The following is a 14430-nucleotide window of genomic DNA, read 5'->3' on the forward strand; positions in this document are numbered from 1 at the left end:
AGCAGGACACCATTTCCCACAGCATTCTCCTGGGGAAGCTGGCAGTTCATGGCTTGGACTCTTTTTTTCCTCCTCCTCCTCTGCCTGTCTGCGGTTTTATGCTCTCACCAGTGTTTTCTCAGGGGCACCACCAGCTTGACTACTGGGTTCAGATGTGCCCTGCTATGGGTCTATTCTGGAGCTGCCTAGAATTGTCTCCAGCCTGGGGGCAGCACGTGGCACAGTTGTGGCACAGAGGCCACACTGAGACGTGTCAGAGAACTTGTACATCCAAATGCCCAGGCATCCTTTGTGATGTCTACCAATTCCCATCTTACGTCTAAGTCACACTAGGACATTGCAGAAAATGCCAGACATTTCTTTAAGTACCTGCATCAGATAGAATTTTTAAATAAAGAGAAATAAAATATGTAAATTGGGTTATCTAGGACCAAAAAAACCACCACCTAACCCCACCCCCCAATAATTTATTTACAATTTAACATATCAAGAAGCAGTTCTTCCCTTTTTTACAATGACAAGACAGTCAGCTCTGGTGTCGACCAGTATACTATGAATTCACGTCCCACTATATGTGCAGGTGCATCTAAATTTCTACTTGAGGCCATAACTGGATTTTCATTATATGAAAAGCATTCTGTTAGCAAGTTATCTGTGTTGAGTTTGCAGGTGAAGAACGCACCAGGGATTCACTTTGCATCTGTGCTTCCGAGCTTCTCTGCAGGCCTCCAGAGTGCTATTCCCACAAGTCTGGAGAGAGACATTAATAGACTGTTTTCTCACAGCATTGATCATATTTGTACAGTGGAGCTGTGAGGCAGGTGTACACAGCTCTTTGTAAGGTAAATTGATTCGCTTATAAGAGTCTTGAAGTTCATCCTGGCATTAAGGTAAAAGGACACTGCGGTGAGTGCGTCTTTCATACCTGGACAGCACAGCAGCATTTCTAGTGTCTCAAATGATTCATTACTGAGTCATTCACAAAGAAGCACCATATGAGAGGAGCAGAGGCTTCACATCTTGGAAACACATGCAAAAGGAGCAACATGTTAGGTTTGCTATTTCAATTCAAGGTAGTAACAGTAATGTGGTTAATGGAAAATAGAAGAAACATCACAGAAATTGAATAAAGTTGGAGCATTTTGTTCTGTATTTACTCCTACTGCAAAAAGTTTTTTTAAAAGTTAATTTTTCTGGCATTTTCAACATTTTGGAAAAAATAACGAGAGACTAGAAATGATTTCTCTCTCTGAGAGTGGTTGTGCACAACAGGACCAGGATGAATCATTGTCTGGAGGTGGGTGAATCACTGACTGAGAAGTAAAGTGGGGGCCTAGGTCTAGATATGGACCTAACTAACTTTAACATCTCAAATTGCCCAGTTAGATCTTGATTAATCATGTTGCCCTCCTTTTATTAGGAGAGGAGAGGCTGGGCAATGAGAGAGGGTTTTGCAGTCCATCCTCAGGTAGGACATTCACAAGAGGTCACAGGAATCCATTCTGGTGTTTTCTCTCCACTAATCCTGGTTTTCTCTCCACTGCCTCCTGCTAAAATCATCCTACAGTGGGAGTCAGACATTTAGATGTGTGTGGTCAGTGTGTTTTGAGATGCCCTAAGGTTATTGATACATTGATATTGATGCATGAGACTGTAGGTTACCTACTGCCTTCTGAAAAGTGGAGTCCCAGAGGTGACATACCAGGTGTGGCAGAATGCAAACCCCCCTCTCTCCCCCTCCCTCCTTCAGTATGGAAGGAGTAGGCACATCTCCCTCTCTCTCTGCTACTTGAGGCTAACAGCTTCTTTTGTTTGGCCCCAGAGCACCCTGGCCAGGGCCATTAGGAGAAGGGAGTGCCGAGGCGCCACTGAGCCACTGGGCACCTGCGGCCAGTGTGGAGGATGTTTGGAGGCTTCAGGGGCACCCACAGCCAGTGTGGGGGTGCAGAAAAGCTTCTAGAATGCCCACAGTCAGATCTGATCAGCCAATATAAAAACGGGCCTCTCGTCGAGACTCCGCCCATTGTTGCGGGTCTCTTGGAGCACGAGCAAGATGCTGCCACCGAGAGCCCCCCTCCCCGGGATGGAGACTCCGCTTGCCTTGCCGCCACGGGGGTGAGTAAAACTTCTCACAGGATTGCGAGTATATTTATACTTTCCGTGCACATATGCACGTGTAACTTTCCATGCTCAATATGAGCACGTGTAAAATTAATCCTCGCAGAATCGCGGGTGTATTTTCCTTCTGTGCACACTTGCATGTGTAAGTTTCCGTGCACATTTGCACGCGTACTTTCCGTGCTTAATACAAGCATGTGTACTTCCCATGCACATTTGCACGTGTAGTTTAAATTATTTCCTCGCACAATCGCGAGTGTATTTTCCTCCCGTGCTTCCACATAAGCACGTATAATATTCTGTGCACATTTGCATGTGTAAGTAAATTAACCCTCGCAGGATTGCGAGTGTATTATAAATTTACCCTCGCGGAATTGCGAGTGTACACTTTCCGTATCCACTACGAGTACGTGTATCTCTTTAAAAACAATCCCGCACCGTGTTCAGGCAAGTGTGTGTTCGTCTCGGACTCAGGGCCGGCTCCGGCATTGTTTTGAGTGAAGCCACGTGTATGCACTCTGTGGACCGCCTGTTGTATTAGTTGCTGCCCCTTAATAATTTTCCTCAACTGATATCCGAACCTTTATTTAAGTCACTTTGGAGTGCTAAAACCCTGTTTCTCACTGGTTTAATAAAAGTTGTTTTGGACCCTGTTGTCCCTTAAACTAACCTCAGGGTGCCTCCGTGACACCAGGACATCTTAATTGGTTCTTTCTGACTCCATTTAGGCACCAGTATCTCACCACCCAAGGCTGATGAGTCACGCAGCATAAAAGATAATATCCCAACAGGTCTAGCTGGGATTAGGATAAATACTCTGAAAGGATATATTTCTGAGGGAAAATATATGTTACACTGGGTTTTCATGACAGAGATTATGGGATCTCATGCATATATAAAAATAGGTTTGTATGTGTATATGTATGAGCACAAATATGTATTGAGATAATGACAAGAACTGTGGTCTGTTTATATGAACATGTATACTTATATAAAAGGATATAATATTTACAATATACATAATATGCGTATATAAACCATATGTAGACTACACGCATATATATTATATATGTATCCATACCAATGTATATTATATATACATAGGCATGCACATGTATTTTGTATATGGAACTCTAATTAGTGGGGGATTTGTTTCTGAGTTAGTTTGGTCCATCATGTAGGATTCATGTGCTTTGTCTTCAGTGAACAACATATATTTAGGGCAACTGTGAAATTTGGATGGTGGGGAGACTATGGAGCAGATAATGAAGTCCTAATCAAAATCCTTTACTTCCCCTTCACAGCTTTCACCAACATGCTGGAAATAAAATGTCCAACCAAAGCACTGTGACAGAGTTTCTTCTCCTGGGATTCTCTGGTACTGCAGAACTGCAGATATTCCACTTCGTGGTATTTCTGGTAATTTATCTGGCTGCCGTGGTGGGAAACTTTCTCATCATTGTTGTCATAGCTTTCAGTAATCACCTTCACACTCCCATGTACTTCTTCTTGATGAATTTGTCTGTCTTAGACATTTCAACCATTTCTGTCACTCTCCCTAAGTCAATGGCCAATTATCTGTTGAATACCACAGCCATCTCCTATCCTGGCTGTGTTGCCCAAGTCTTTTTCTTCTATGTTTTTGGTGCTGCTGATCTTGCTTTACTCACTGTCATGGCATATGACCGTTACATTGCCATATGCAAACCTCTGCATTACAAGACACTCATGAATGGGACTACTTGTATCCGCATGGCAGCCAGTGCATGGCTCAGCTGCATCCCTTACTCTGCTCTCCACACTGGGAACATCTTTCATTTATCCTTCTGCAAGTCCAATATCATTGACCAGTTCTTTTGTGAAGTACCACAGCTTCTCAAACTTTCCTGCTCTGATTCATACTTCCATGATGCTGGGGTTCTTGTATTTAGTTTCCTTTTAGTCACCATATGTTTTGTTTTTATAAGTATGTCCTACATTCAGATTTTCACTGTGGTCTTGAGAATTCCTGCCAAGGAGCAACGGCATAAAGCTTTTTCAACCTGCATCCCTCATCTCATTGTGGTCTCCTTGTTTGTTAGCACCGATTCTTTCGCTTATCTTAAGCCTGCCTCCAGCTCCCCATCAGCTCTGGATCACATAGTTTCTCTTCTCTATTCTGTGTTGCCATCAGTGATAAATCCAGTCATCTACGCTATGAAGAACAATGACATCAAAACTGCCATGCGAAAATTAACTGGCCACAGATTATTATGAAAAGATAAATAACCAGTTTTTCTTCATTATGCACCCTCTATGTTCTTGATAATGAGCACTTCATTTTCCAATAACAGAACATTTATATCAACGGGATCAGAAGAAATTTTTTTTTTTTGAGGAAGATTGTCTAAAGATTTCATTATATTTTGGTGGCAGGAGCTTTTGCAGAATGATATATCAATAGCGGAACAAATGCAGGGTAATGCTTGTAAGCACTTTACATATGCCTGCCTGCCTGTGTCGCTGTGTCACCTTCCCTCTGCTTTCTGTATGCTTCTGGAGTACAGTCTATAATCAGGCTGTTGGAGAAAAGGGACACATCGAAGTGTGTGTGTGAGAGAAAGGCTGCCCAGGAGGTCAGGACATTTATTTGCAAACCCAGAGAGGTGTTTTGGTGGTGTCCGTTTGGTTATGTCACCACTGGAATGTTTGTTTTTTCTTTATTGCGTCAACTACAAGAAGTACCATTGTGACAATAGTGCAAGATGTGCCTCTGGTTTATCATCACTTCATGTCTAAATAAATGACTGCTCACAAGGTCTGCTCTGTAATTCATCTAAACTACCTGTGTATTTGCACATCTTACTTTTTCAAAGTAAATTATCTCTCCCTTCCATCTCCTCCCACTCTTTCCCAACACCCCCACAGAACAGAATCACTGTGCTGTAATTTTGAGCAGCTGAATCATTTTAGTTTGTGGAAATCCTCAAAATTTTGTGTGTGATTCTAAGCACTGAATCTAACTTTTGCTTTCAGATCAGCTAACCCCATGAGGAGAAATACCTATTTATTATCTTTGACTGTGCAGGGAGTGTGGAGGAGTGATTCAAGTATCACAGTATCACAGTATGTTTGGGATTGGAAGGGACCTCAAAAGCTCATCCAGTCCAATCCCCCTGCTGGAGCAGGAACGCCCAGGTGAGGTCGCACAGGAACATGTCCAGGCAGGTCTTGAATGTCTCCAGAGAAGGAAACTCCACAACCCCCCTGGGCAGCCTGTTCCAGTGCTCTGTCACCCTCACTGAGAAGAAGTTTCTTCTCAAATTTAAGTGGAACCTCTTGTGTTCCAGCTTGATCCCATTGCCCCTTGTCCTATCATTGTTTGCCGCTGAGAAGAGCCTGGCTCCATCCTCATGGCACTCACCCTTTATATATTTATAAACATTAATAAGGTCCCCCCTTAGTCTCCTCTTCTCCAAACTAAAGAGACCCAGCTCCCTCAGCCTTTCTTCATAAGGGAGGTGCTGCACTCCCTTAATCATCTTCGTTGCCCTATGCTGGACCCTCTCCAGCAGTTCCCTGTCCTTCTGGAACTGAGGGGCCCAGAACTGGACACAATATTCCAGATGGGGTCTCACCAGGGCAGAGTAGAGGGGAAGGAGGACCTCTCTCCATCTACTAACCACCCCCCTTGTAATACACCCCAGGATGCCATTGGCCTTCCTGGCCACAAGGGCCCAGTGCTGGCTCATGGTCATCCTGTTGTCCACCAGGACCCCCAGGTCTCTTTCCCCTACACTGCTCTCTAATATGTAATTTCCCAACCTATACTGGAACCTGGGGTTGTTCCTGCACAGATGCAGGACTCTACACTTGCCCTTGTTAAATTTCATTAGGTTATTCCCCATCCAACTCTCCAGCCTGTCCAGGTCTCTGATGGCAGCACAGCCTCTGGCGTGTCAGCCACTCCTCCCAGCTTAGTGTCATCAGCAAACTTGCTGATAGTACACTCAATTCCCTCGTCTAAATTGTTAATGAATATATTGAATAATATTGGCCCCAGTACTGACCCCTGAGGCACTGCACTAGATACTGGCCTCCAACTAGACTCCGCACCATTGACTGCCACTCTCTGGCTTCTCTCCTTAAGCCAGTTTGCAACCCACCTCACTACTCTATTGTCCAGACCACCCCTCCTCAACTTAGCTGTGAGGATGCTGTGGAGACTGTGTCAAAAGCTTTACTGAAGTCAAGGTGACCACATCCACCGCTCTGCCATCATCCATCCACCTTGTTATATTCTCATAAAAGGCTATGAGGTTGGTCAAGCATGACTTACCCTTGGTAAAGCCATGCTGACTGCCCCTAATAACCCTCTTATCCTTGATATGCCTTGAGATGGCACCAAGGATAAGCTGTTCCATTACTTTCCCAGGGACAGAGGTGAGGCTGACCGGTCTATAATTACCCGGGTCCTCCTTCTTGCCCTTTTTGAAGACTGGAGTGACATTTGCTTTCCTCCAATCCTCGGGCACCTCTCCTGTTTCCCAAGACTTGGCAAAGATGATGGAGAGCGGTCCAGCAATGACTTCAGCCAGCTCCCTCAGCACCCGCGGATGCATCCCATCTGGACCCATGGAATTATGGATGTCCAGACTATTTAATGGTTCCCTAACCCAGTCCTCATCGACTAAAGCAAACTCCTCCATTGACCTGGCTTCATCCGTGGTCTCAGGGGCACAGGGCTCCCCAGGACAGCCTCTGGCAGAGTAGACAGAGACAAAGAAGACATTCAGTAATTCTGCCTTCTCTGTACCTTCTGCCACCAGGGCACCCACCCCATTCATCAGTGGGCCTACATTGCCTCTGGTATTAGTTTTATCTGCTATGTATGACTAAACAGCTACATTTCAAATTCTACAGGGTGCTTTATTAGGATTGCAGTTGCCATTTCTGAAGAGAGTGGCTCTCGTATTGGCTTTCTGCTGTGCTCTATTCCCATCCAGGTTCAGGAATTACTTTACTCAGCCTTGGGGTGGCCTCACCTCAAGTCGTGTGTGAAAATTTGGGCCTCAAAATATAAGAAGGATATGAAAATATTAGCATATGTCCAAAGGAGGGCAATAAAGATGGTGAACGAACTAGAGGGCAGGAGTTAGGAGGAGTAGCTGAGGATACTAGGTTTGTTCAGCTTGGAGAAGAAGTCAGTGAGGGGTGACCTCATTGCTGTCTATGATGTCCTCATGAGAAGCAGAGAGGGTGGTGCTGATCTCTTTTCTGTGGTATCTGGTGAAAGGAGAGGAGGGAATGACTTAAAGCTGCATCAGGGGAAGTTCAGACTGGATATTTGGAAAAAGTTCTTCACTTAAAGGATGTCCAACACTGAGACAAACTTCCCAGGGGAGCGGCCATGGCCCCAAACCTGTCACCGTTCAAGAAGATCTTGGACAACACTCTTAGATATATGGTTTAACTTTTAGGTTGCCCTTTATGGGGTCTGGAGTGGGAATGATGACCTTCGTGTGTCCCTTCTAACTCAGTATACACCATAATGATGTGACTCTATGACTCACCCAGGTGCAAACATTTACCCTGTAAAAAACTGAAATTAGCTGAAATGAACTGTACTTAGACAGACGTTTTTAAAGACAGTTCCATAGGTCTGCTTTATGAGCAACAGAAGGAAACAGGACTTCCCAGGGTGTGGCGCAATTCATTCCAGCTCAGATACAGAAGCTGCATGAGATGGGTTTCCCTCTCAAATGCTTACTGCTTACAGAAAGTAACTTCAGGACTTTTAGGTGAAATGATAAGCAACTCATCTGCACATACAATGAAGGCACAGAGAAACAGTGTGAGGAGGAGTTGCTTGATTAATAACCTACCCTGGCTGCTCCCAGGTCCATCACAGGAGAGCCACCAGCCCATCAAGGCCCCATTTCCACAAACCCAGAAGACCATAGAGGCACAAAGTGAACACAAATGACTCTTGAGGAATGAACACCTTGTTCGGGCTCTTCACAGGTCTGTCCAAGAGTCATCAGCCCCATTGTCCAGGCATGAAACTCATTAAGATGAGTCCCCAGGAGGAGCTCTCCAGATCACCTTTGGGACTAACCGGGCGGAGCTGGTGCATAGGGGTGTGGGACACATTAATGGGGAAGGACATCCTGACATAGAGGGGAAGAGCATTTTGGGATTAGACAGGGTTTATTGTGGGCTGTTTAGGGGGAAAACCAAAGGTGACCAAAGTGAGGGATTTAGTGACAGGGAGCAAAAAGTGTGGGAAGGGAAAGAGATGCAAAGGGGAATTCACAGGTAAGCAGGGGCTACTTGCTTGATACATTTGTCTGACCATGCCCTGCCACTGGTCACTGCAGTCTGTCCTTCATATTTCCTTTTATTTCCTTCATAAAATCCACCTTCAACTATTTTACAGCAAGGGGCTCTTTACTCTGTGTACACGTGCGTGTGCAGCAGCCTGTGGTGCCAGCAATGAGAAGAAGTGCACGTGTATGAGTGACTGCGGTTACCAGTGAAGATCAAGCTGGACTAGCCAGTGAGTGGGTGTCACTGCAGTTTTGCCACAGGGCTGAAATCAGAGACAAGTCCTCTCTTTCACTGGGGCCACAGAAGGTTCATAGAATCATACAATCAGACAATGGTTTGGGTTGGAAGGGACCTTGAAAGATCATCTGCTCTAAGCCCCCTGCCCTAGGCAGGGACATCTTCAGATCAGATGGCTGAAAACCCTGTCCAACCTGACTCTGAACACTTCCACGGACGGGGGATCTACAACTTCTCTTGATAAGCTGTTCCAGTGTCTCATCACCCTCATCGTAAAAAATGTCTTCCTTCTATCCAATCCAAATCTGCTCTCTTTCAGTTTAAAATTGTTGCCCCTTGTCCTGTCACTACAGAACCTGATAAAAAGTCACACTCTCTCCTTTTTATAAGGCATCCAAATATATTGAACAGCTCTGATAAGGTCTCCCCAGATCATTATTTTCTCCAGGTTGAACAACCCCAACTCTCCCAGCCTTTCTTAATGAGAGAGGTGTTCCACCCCTCAGATCATTTTTGCGGCCCTCCTCTGGACCTGCTCTAACAGGTCTGTGTCTTTCTTGTGCTGGGGACCTCAAAACTGGATGCAGTACCCCTGGTGGTGTTTCACAAGTCTAGAGCTACTGCCGACACCAGCGATGTTATTGTAGCAACAGTCATAAAACATTTGTCCAGGAAACAGATTCAAGGCAGAGGCAGGACTTAGAGTTCATCTGGTCTCTGTAATGTAATTGCCAAATACCAGTCACAAGACATTGCTGCTAGAAGCTAACATTCAATAGCACCCAGTGAACCAAAGAAGAACATTCTGTGCAAGGCAGCCACTAGCAGACATTCTCCCACCCCTGTCAGGAAGCTGGTCAGCATCTTAGGCAGGATGGTGGAGATGTGAACAGTCTCCAAGGATGACAGCTGTACATGGATGACAGTACACTGATGCGGAAAGCTGCTGATCAGTTACAAACTGAGCAGTTACAAGGATGTTCCGCTTCCTTCCTTCCTGTCCATTAGGAAAACAAGGAGAGGGGGGGAAAAACTGAAAACATCTAGAACAATGCAGCAGCAAGAATTTCTGTGTGATTCTGTTTGACACACTTCAATAATCCCTGCTATGGGCATGGTCTTCATCTCAATTTGCCTCTGAATCTGTTATATTAAACACATTTTGCTACCTTGGAGTGCAGTGGGGACAGTTTATGTTCTTTCAGGACCATAAAAACCTGCAATTTTCTAATTGTATTTTAAATGCGGATGCTCTCCTGCCATTTGCTTACAGTAGAGTGCAACTCCATGTTATTGGAATCACATTTGATTAATTACCTCCTATGACTGTAACTACAAAACTTTCATGTGGTTCACTGTTCTCAAAACAACACGTTATTTTCTTAAGATACAATATAATATTTCTTGACACTTGATATAATTTATTTTCATGGGCCAAGGCCTTGTAAATAATAACTTCCTTCAGTATATTCCTGGAAGTTACTCTCAAAATTCAGAAATGTGTTATCTAGGTATTCATTTGTTTGGTAGTAGCCCCTACTTCCTTTATAACCATGAAAAGAAACATAGAATCATAGAATCATAAATCATTTTGGTTGGAAGAGACCCTTAAGTCATCGAGTCCAACCGTAACCTAAATCTAGCACTAAACCATGTCCCTAAGAGCCTCATCTATGCACCTTTTAAACATCTCTGGGATGGTGACTCAACCACTGCCCTGGGCAGCCTGTTCCAATGCCCCACAGTCCTTTCCATGAAGAATTTTTTCCTAATATCCTTGGTGGAACTCGGGACCATTTCTTCTTGTCCTATCACTTGCAACTTGGGAGAAGAGACCAACAACCCCTGTCTCCAAGCTCCTTTCAGGCAGTTCAGAGATCAGAAGGTCTCCCCTCAGCTCCTGTTCTCCAGCTGAACCACCCAGGTCCCGCAGCTGCTCCCATCACACTTGTGCTCCAGCCCCTCACCAGCTCCGTTCCATCCTCTGAACTCTCTCCAGCACCTCAGTGTCTTTCCTCTAGTGAGGGCCCAAAAACTGACCGTGGGATTCAAGGTGAGGCCTCACCAGCACCAACTAAAACAAGCACAACTAAGGCATCATTCACTTCGTGCTAAGATAAAGGTCAAGCATAAGTTGGACTGTTTCTAGCAATGCCTGTTTTTTTCATAGATTATAAATGGACTCTTGATGACAAGGTGAAATGTTTATAGTACATTTTTATGTTAAATTTGTGTCAATTGTGTCTTGAAATACTTTCACCTGAGACTGATCAAAACTGACTAGATGCCCCTCAGTTCAAGAAGGACAAGGAACTGCTGGAGAGGGTCCAGCGTAGGGCAACCAAGATGATTAAGGGAGTGGAGCACCTCCCTTATGAGGAAAGGCTGAGGGAGATGGGTCTCTTTACTTTGGAGAAGAGGAGACTGAGGGGGGACCTTATTAATGTTTATAAATATATAAAGGGTGAGTGCCATGAGGATGGAGCCAGGCTCTTCTCAGCGGCAAACAATGATAGGACAAGGGGCAATGGGATCAAGCTGGAAAACAAGAGGTTCCACTTAAATTTGAGAAAAAAACTTCTTCTCAGTAAGGGTGACAGAACACTGGAACAGGCTGCCCAGGGAGGTTGTGGAGTCTCCTTCTCTGGAGACATTCAAGACCCACCTGGACAAGTTCCTGTGCAACCTCACTTAGGCGTTCCTGCTCCAGCAGGGGGATTGGACTAGATGATCTTTTGAGGTCCCTTCCAATCCAGAACATACTGTGATACTGTGATACTGTGATCAGAGGACTATGAAGTATTATATATAGTAAAGTTCTGTTCGAGGATAGACACAAATCTAATTTAAATGGGGATCCCATACAATTGAATGTGCAGGACCAGATTTCAAAATACAGGTGTACAGAACATCTTTGCATTTCCGGCAAATCTGTACATATTCTTGACTACACACCTCAGTATGACAACCACATTTCTCATGAACACACAGCCTTGCTGACGTTTCCAGATATAGATTAACTGAAATAGCAGAACCATATTTGTGAAATTTTTAACAGTAGCAATTCTGTTGAAGCCACTGGTGTTACACTTCTCTACGTTGTATTTATAAGCACCCCTAAATAATAGGCCTCAGACTTTTTTGCTTTCATTCAGACTCAGAACAATACTTACAAGGGCAGAACCTGATTTTTTGAACTGAAGTGATACAATTATACATCAGGTTTACCAGAAATAAAGGTCCTAAGTTTTTCTTCATAAGGAAAATCAAATCTAACTATTATTTGGGGATGTAACTATTATTTGGCCTATTATTTGGGGATGCTATTATTTGGGGAACGCAAGGCAAGGAGTGAAAGATTCAAAGTTGACAAGTAGTAACTTAATATTCAAATGTAAATAGCTACAACTGAATGAAACCTCTGCTACAAGAGAGAGCAGTGCCCATAAAGGCATCCAGTCCAATTAGACGAAGGCCCTAGGTTACACCAGGCTAATTCTGTCCTTTGAATCACACATTCCTTGATGCTTTTAGCTATTTTTCAAAGCTTTTCAGTTAGCAGTGATCATCAGCTGGTTTGGGATTCACAATTGACAGTGTTAGACACATAAGACATGATAGACCTAAGTCTGAAGGACTCACTCTGGTCCCCCTTTGCAGACAATGGAGGGAAATTTGCCATTGAAAATAGCATTTCATCTGCTACTACAAGTATATAATTGGCTTGTTAACTCCTATTGCCCATAGAGGGACCATTATGTTCTGAATGACCAATTATGACATTTCTAAAATCATCTGAAATCCATCCCACCCATAAGGGAAAGAGAGATTTCAAGAAAGTCTACTTAATGTTGGAGTAAGTCGTGTCAGAGGTAGCTCGGTTGTTCTCTTCTTTGCCACACACACACACACACACACACACACACACACACACACACAAACACACACACTCATGCACACAAAAGATGCATCGAGATCTCTACCTTTTCAGTTGCATCCAATTCAACTTAATTAAAACAACTTTAACAAATACCTTTTCTCTTCTCTACTATGAGGCTACATTGGCAACTGGAATTACTGGAATTATGATATCTGTGTGAAGGGCAAGTAAATTCCATTTATGGTGCTTTGGAGAAAACTTGCCTTACGTTCCATAGAATATACCATGTGCTAATCTCCCAGGTTATTCAAGCTGTGGCAGGAGAACATCTGCATTAAAAATACAATTTACAATCTGCAGTGTGAGCTGACTGTAGGAGCCTTCAGCCCAACACGGTCCCTAATCTAAGAAAACAAAGGAAAGTCTTCTATTGAAATGTGCATGATGCGTTTTGGAGGTACTGGATGGCAGAACTGCTGAAGGTAGGACACCTACTTCAAAATGCTATTGTGAATACATAGAGCAAATCCAAGAGAGAACTAAGACCAAAACTTAGAGGTTCTTATAGCCACTAAACAAGAATACACAAATTGAGAGTTGTTTCTGAAAGGGGTTCTGCATTAGGGAATAAAACACTAATCTATCAGTAAAATAATGACTGCTGTGAGTTTTATTGACTTTAATTAACAGCTAGTGACCAAAGCAATAGTATAAAACTTTCATAAGGGATCAAAGAGCAGAATGAGGTAGATTCTACTTTGGCTACATGGATTCAACAATTTAACTAGTGTGAATGGGTGCATTACAAACTGCCGGGAATATTTAATGTCATTCTCTGTTCTGTTTTGCAAAGGTTATATTGACGTATCTCACAAAATTTGGAGCTTCAAATAACACAGTGTTCTTTCATTTTTATGTTAATGGAAGCAATCAAAAGCAGAAAGATTCCTTTTAAATCCATCAGACCTTTAAATGCCTGAGAATGTTAAAGTCTTTTTGTTGTGTTTATAAGTTAAAATCACCTGTGACTCCCAGTTCCACAGTTTTCCATTTCCTGTTCTTGTTAGAAAACCTACAGAAAAAAAGGCATCTTGTGTGAGTAAAGTTATATCAGAAAGAGGTCAGATGGAGTCACTATGAAGGAGTGAATCGTGGTAGGATTGTATGCACTGATGTTGTTTTGAAGATGTGTCCTCTCTGTGATGTGATCTATTGACCAGGTCCATGTATGCACAGTGGAAAAGGTGCTTCCCCCCATCCCCATGTATGGATGCATTTCTGGGGCCAAAATGCATTCTGTGCCTTGAGATTTAGTTGTGTAGTCCAGTGGCTGGTCTAAAGAACGCAGAAATAATGACCACTTTCTCCTGGCAGGGTGATTTCTTCTCTCAGTGCATCAACTTCCCACTCTGCGCAGTAAGAAAACACAAAGGTGCTGCGGGTGGCACAGCACTGCATGAATATCCTGTCAGCACCACACATAGTAACTCCTCAGGATAATGAGGCAATGTGACTAATGAAGCAGATGATAATGAATTTCACCCTCTACACTTTCTCAGCATTCTCCACAGATACCTTTCCTTCTAATTATTCCTTCTTCTTTTGCCTATCTATAGACAGAATTTTAGTTTGATTTAGTGTGGTGCTGCTGTCTTTGGTCTGTGGGTGTTTCAGTTGCCGGTTGGGGCTTCTTCCAGTGACAGGAGTTGGCTTACGTATTCCCCTCCCAGCTTCTGTTTGCTCCATTTAGGTGTGTTTTCCCTGGTGTTGGGCTCTTTGAGGACTCTCTGTCACGCTGGCAGCGGGGGAAGGCTGTCTGACTAGGTCCTGGCACAGTGCAAGCATGTGCTTCTAAGAGGAGCTGTGCCCACTTCTCCCCAAGGTAG

General features: G+C 43.8%; 1 protein-coding gene across 1 annotated transcript; it reads left to right on the forward strand.

Annotated features, from left to right (window-relative positions):
- Window positions 1–3447: 3447 nt before the first annotated feature.
- On the forward strand, window positions 3448–4374 carry LOC308049825 (olfactory receptor 14I1-like; the record flags this gene model as incomplete). The annotated part of the gene is made up of 1 exon (XM_080359696.1): window positions 3448–4374. The coding sequence occupies one exon, from the start codon at window positions 3448–3450 to the stop codon at window positions 4372–4374; it is 927 nt and encodes a 308-aa protein (XP_080215822.1).
- Between the last annotated feature and the right edge of the window lie 10056 nt (window positions 4375–14430).

The sequence above is a fragment of the Nesoenas mayeri genome, assembly GCF_963082525.1.
Source record: "Nesoenas mayeri genome assembly, chromosome: 26".
Classification (NCBI taxonomy): Eukaryota; Metazoa; Chordata; class Aves; order Columbiformes; family Columbidae; genus Nesoenas; species Nesoenas mayeri.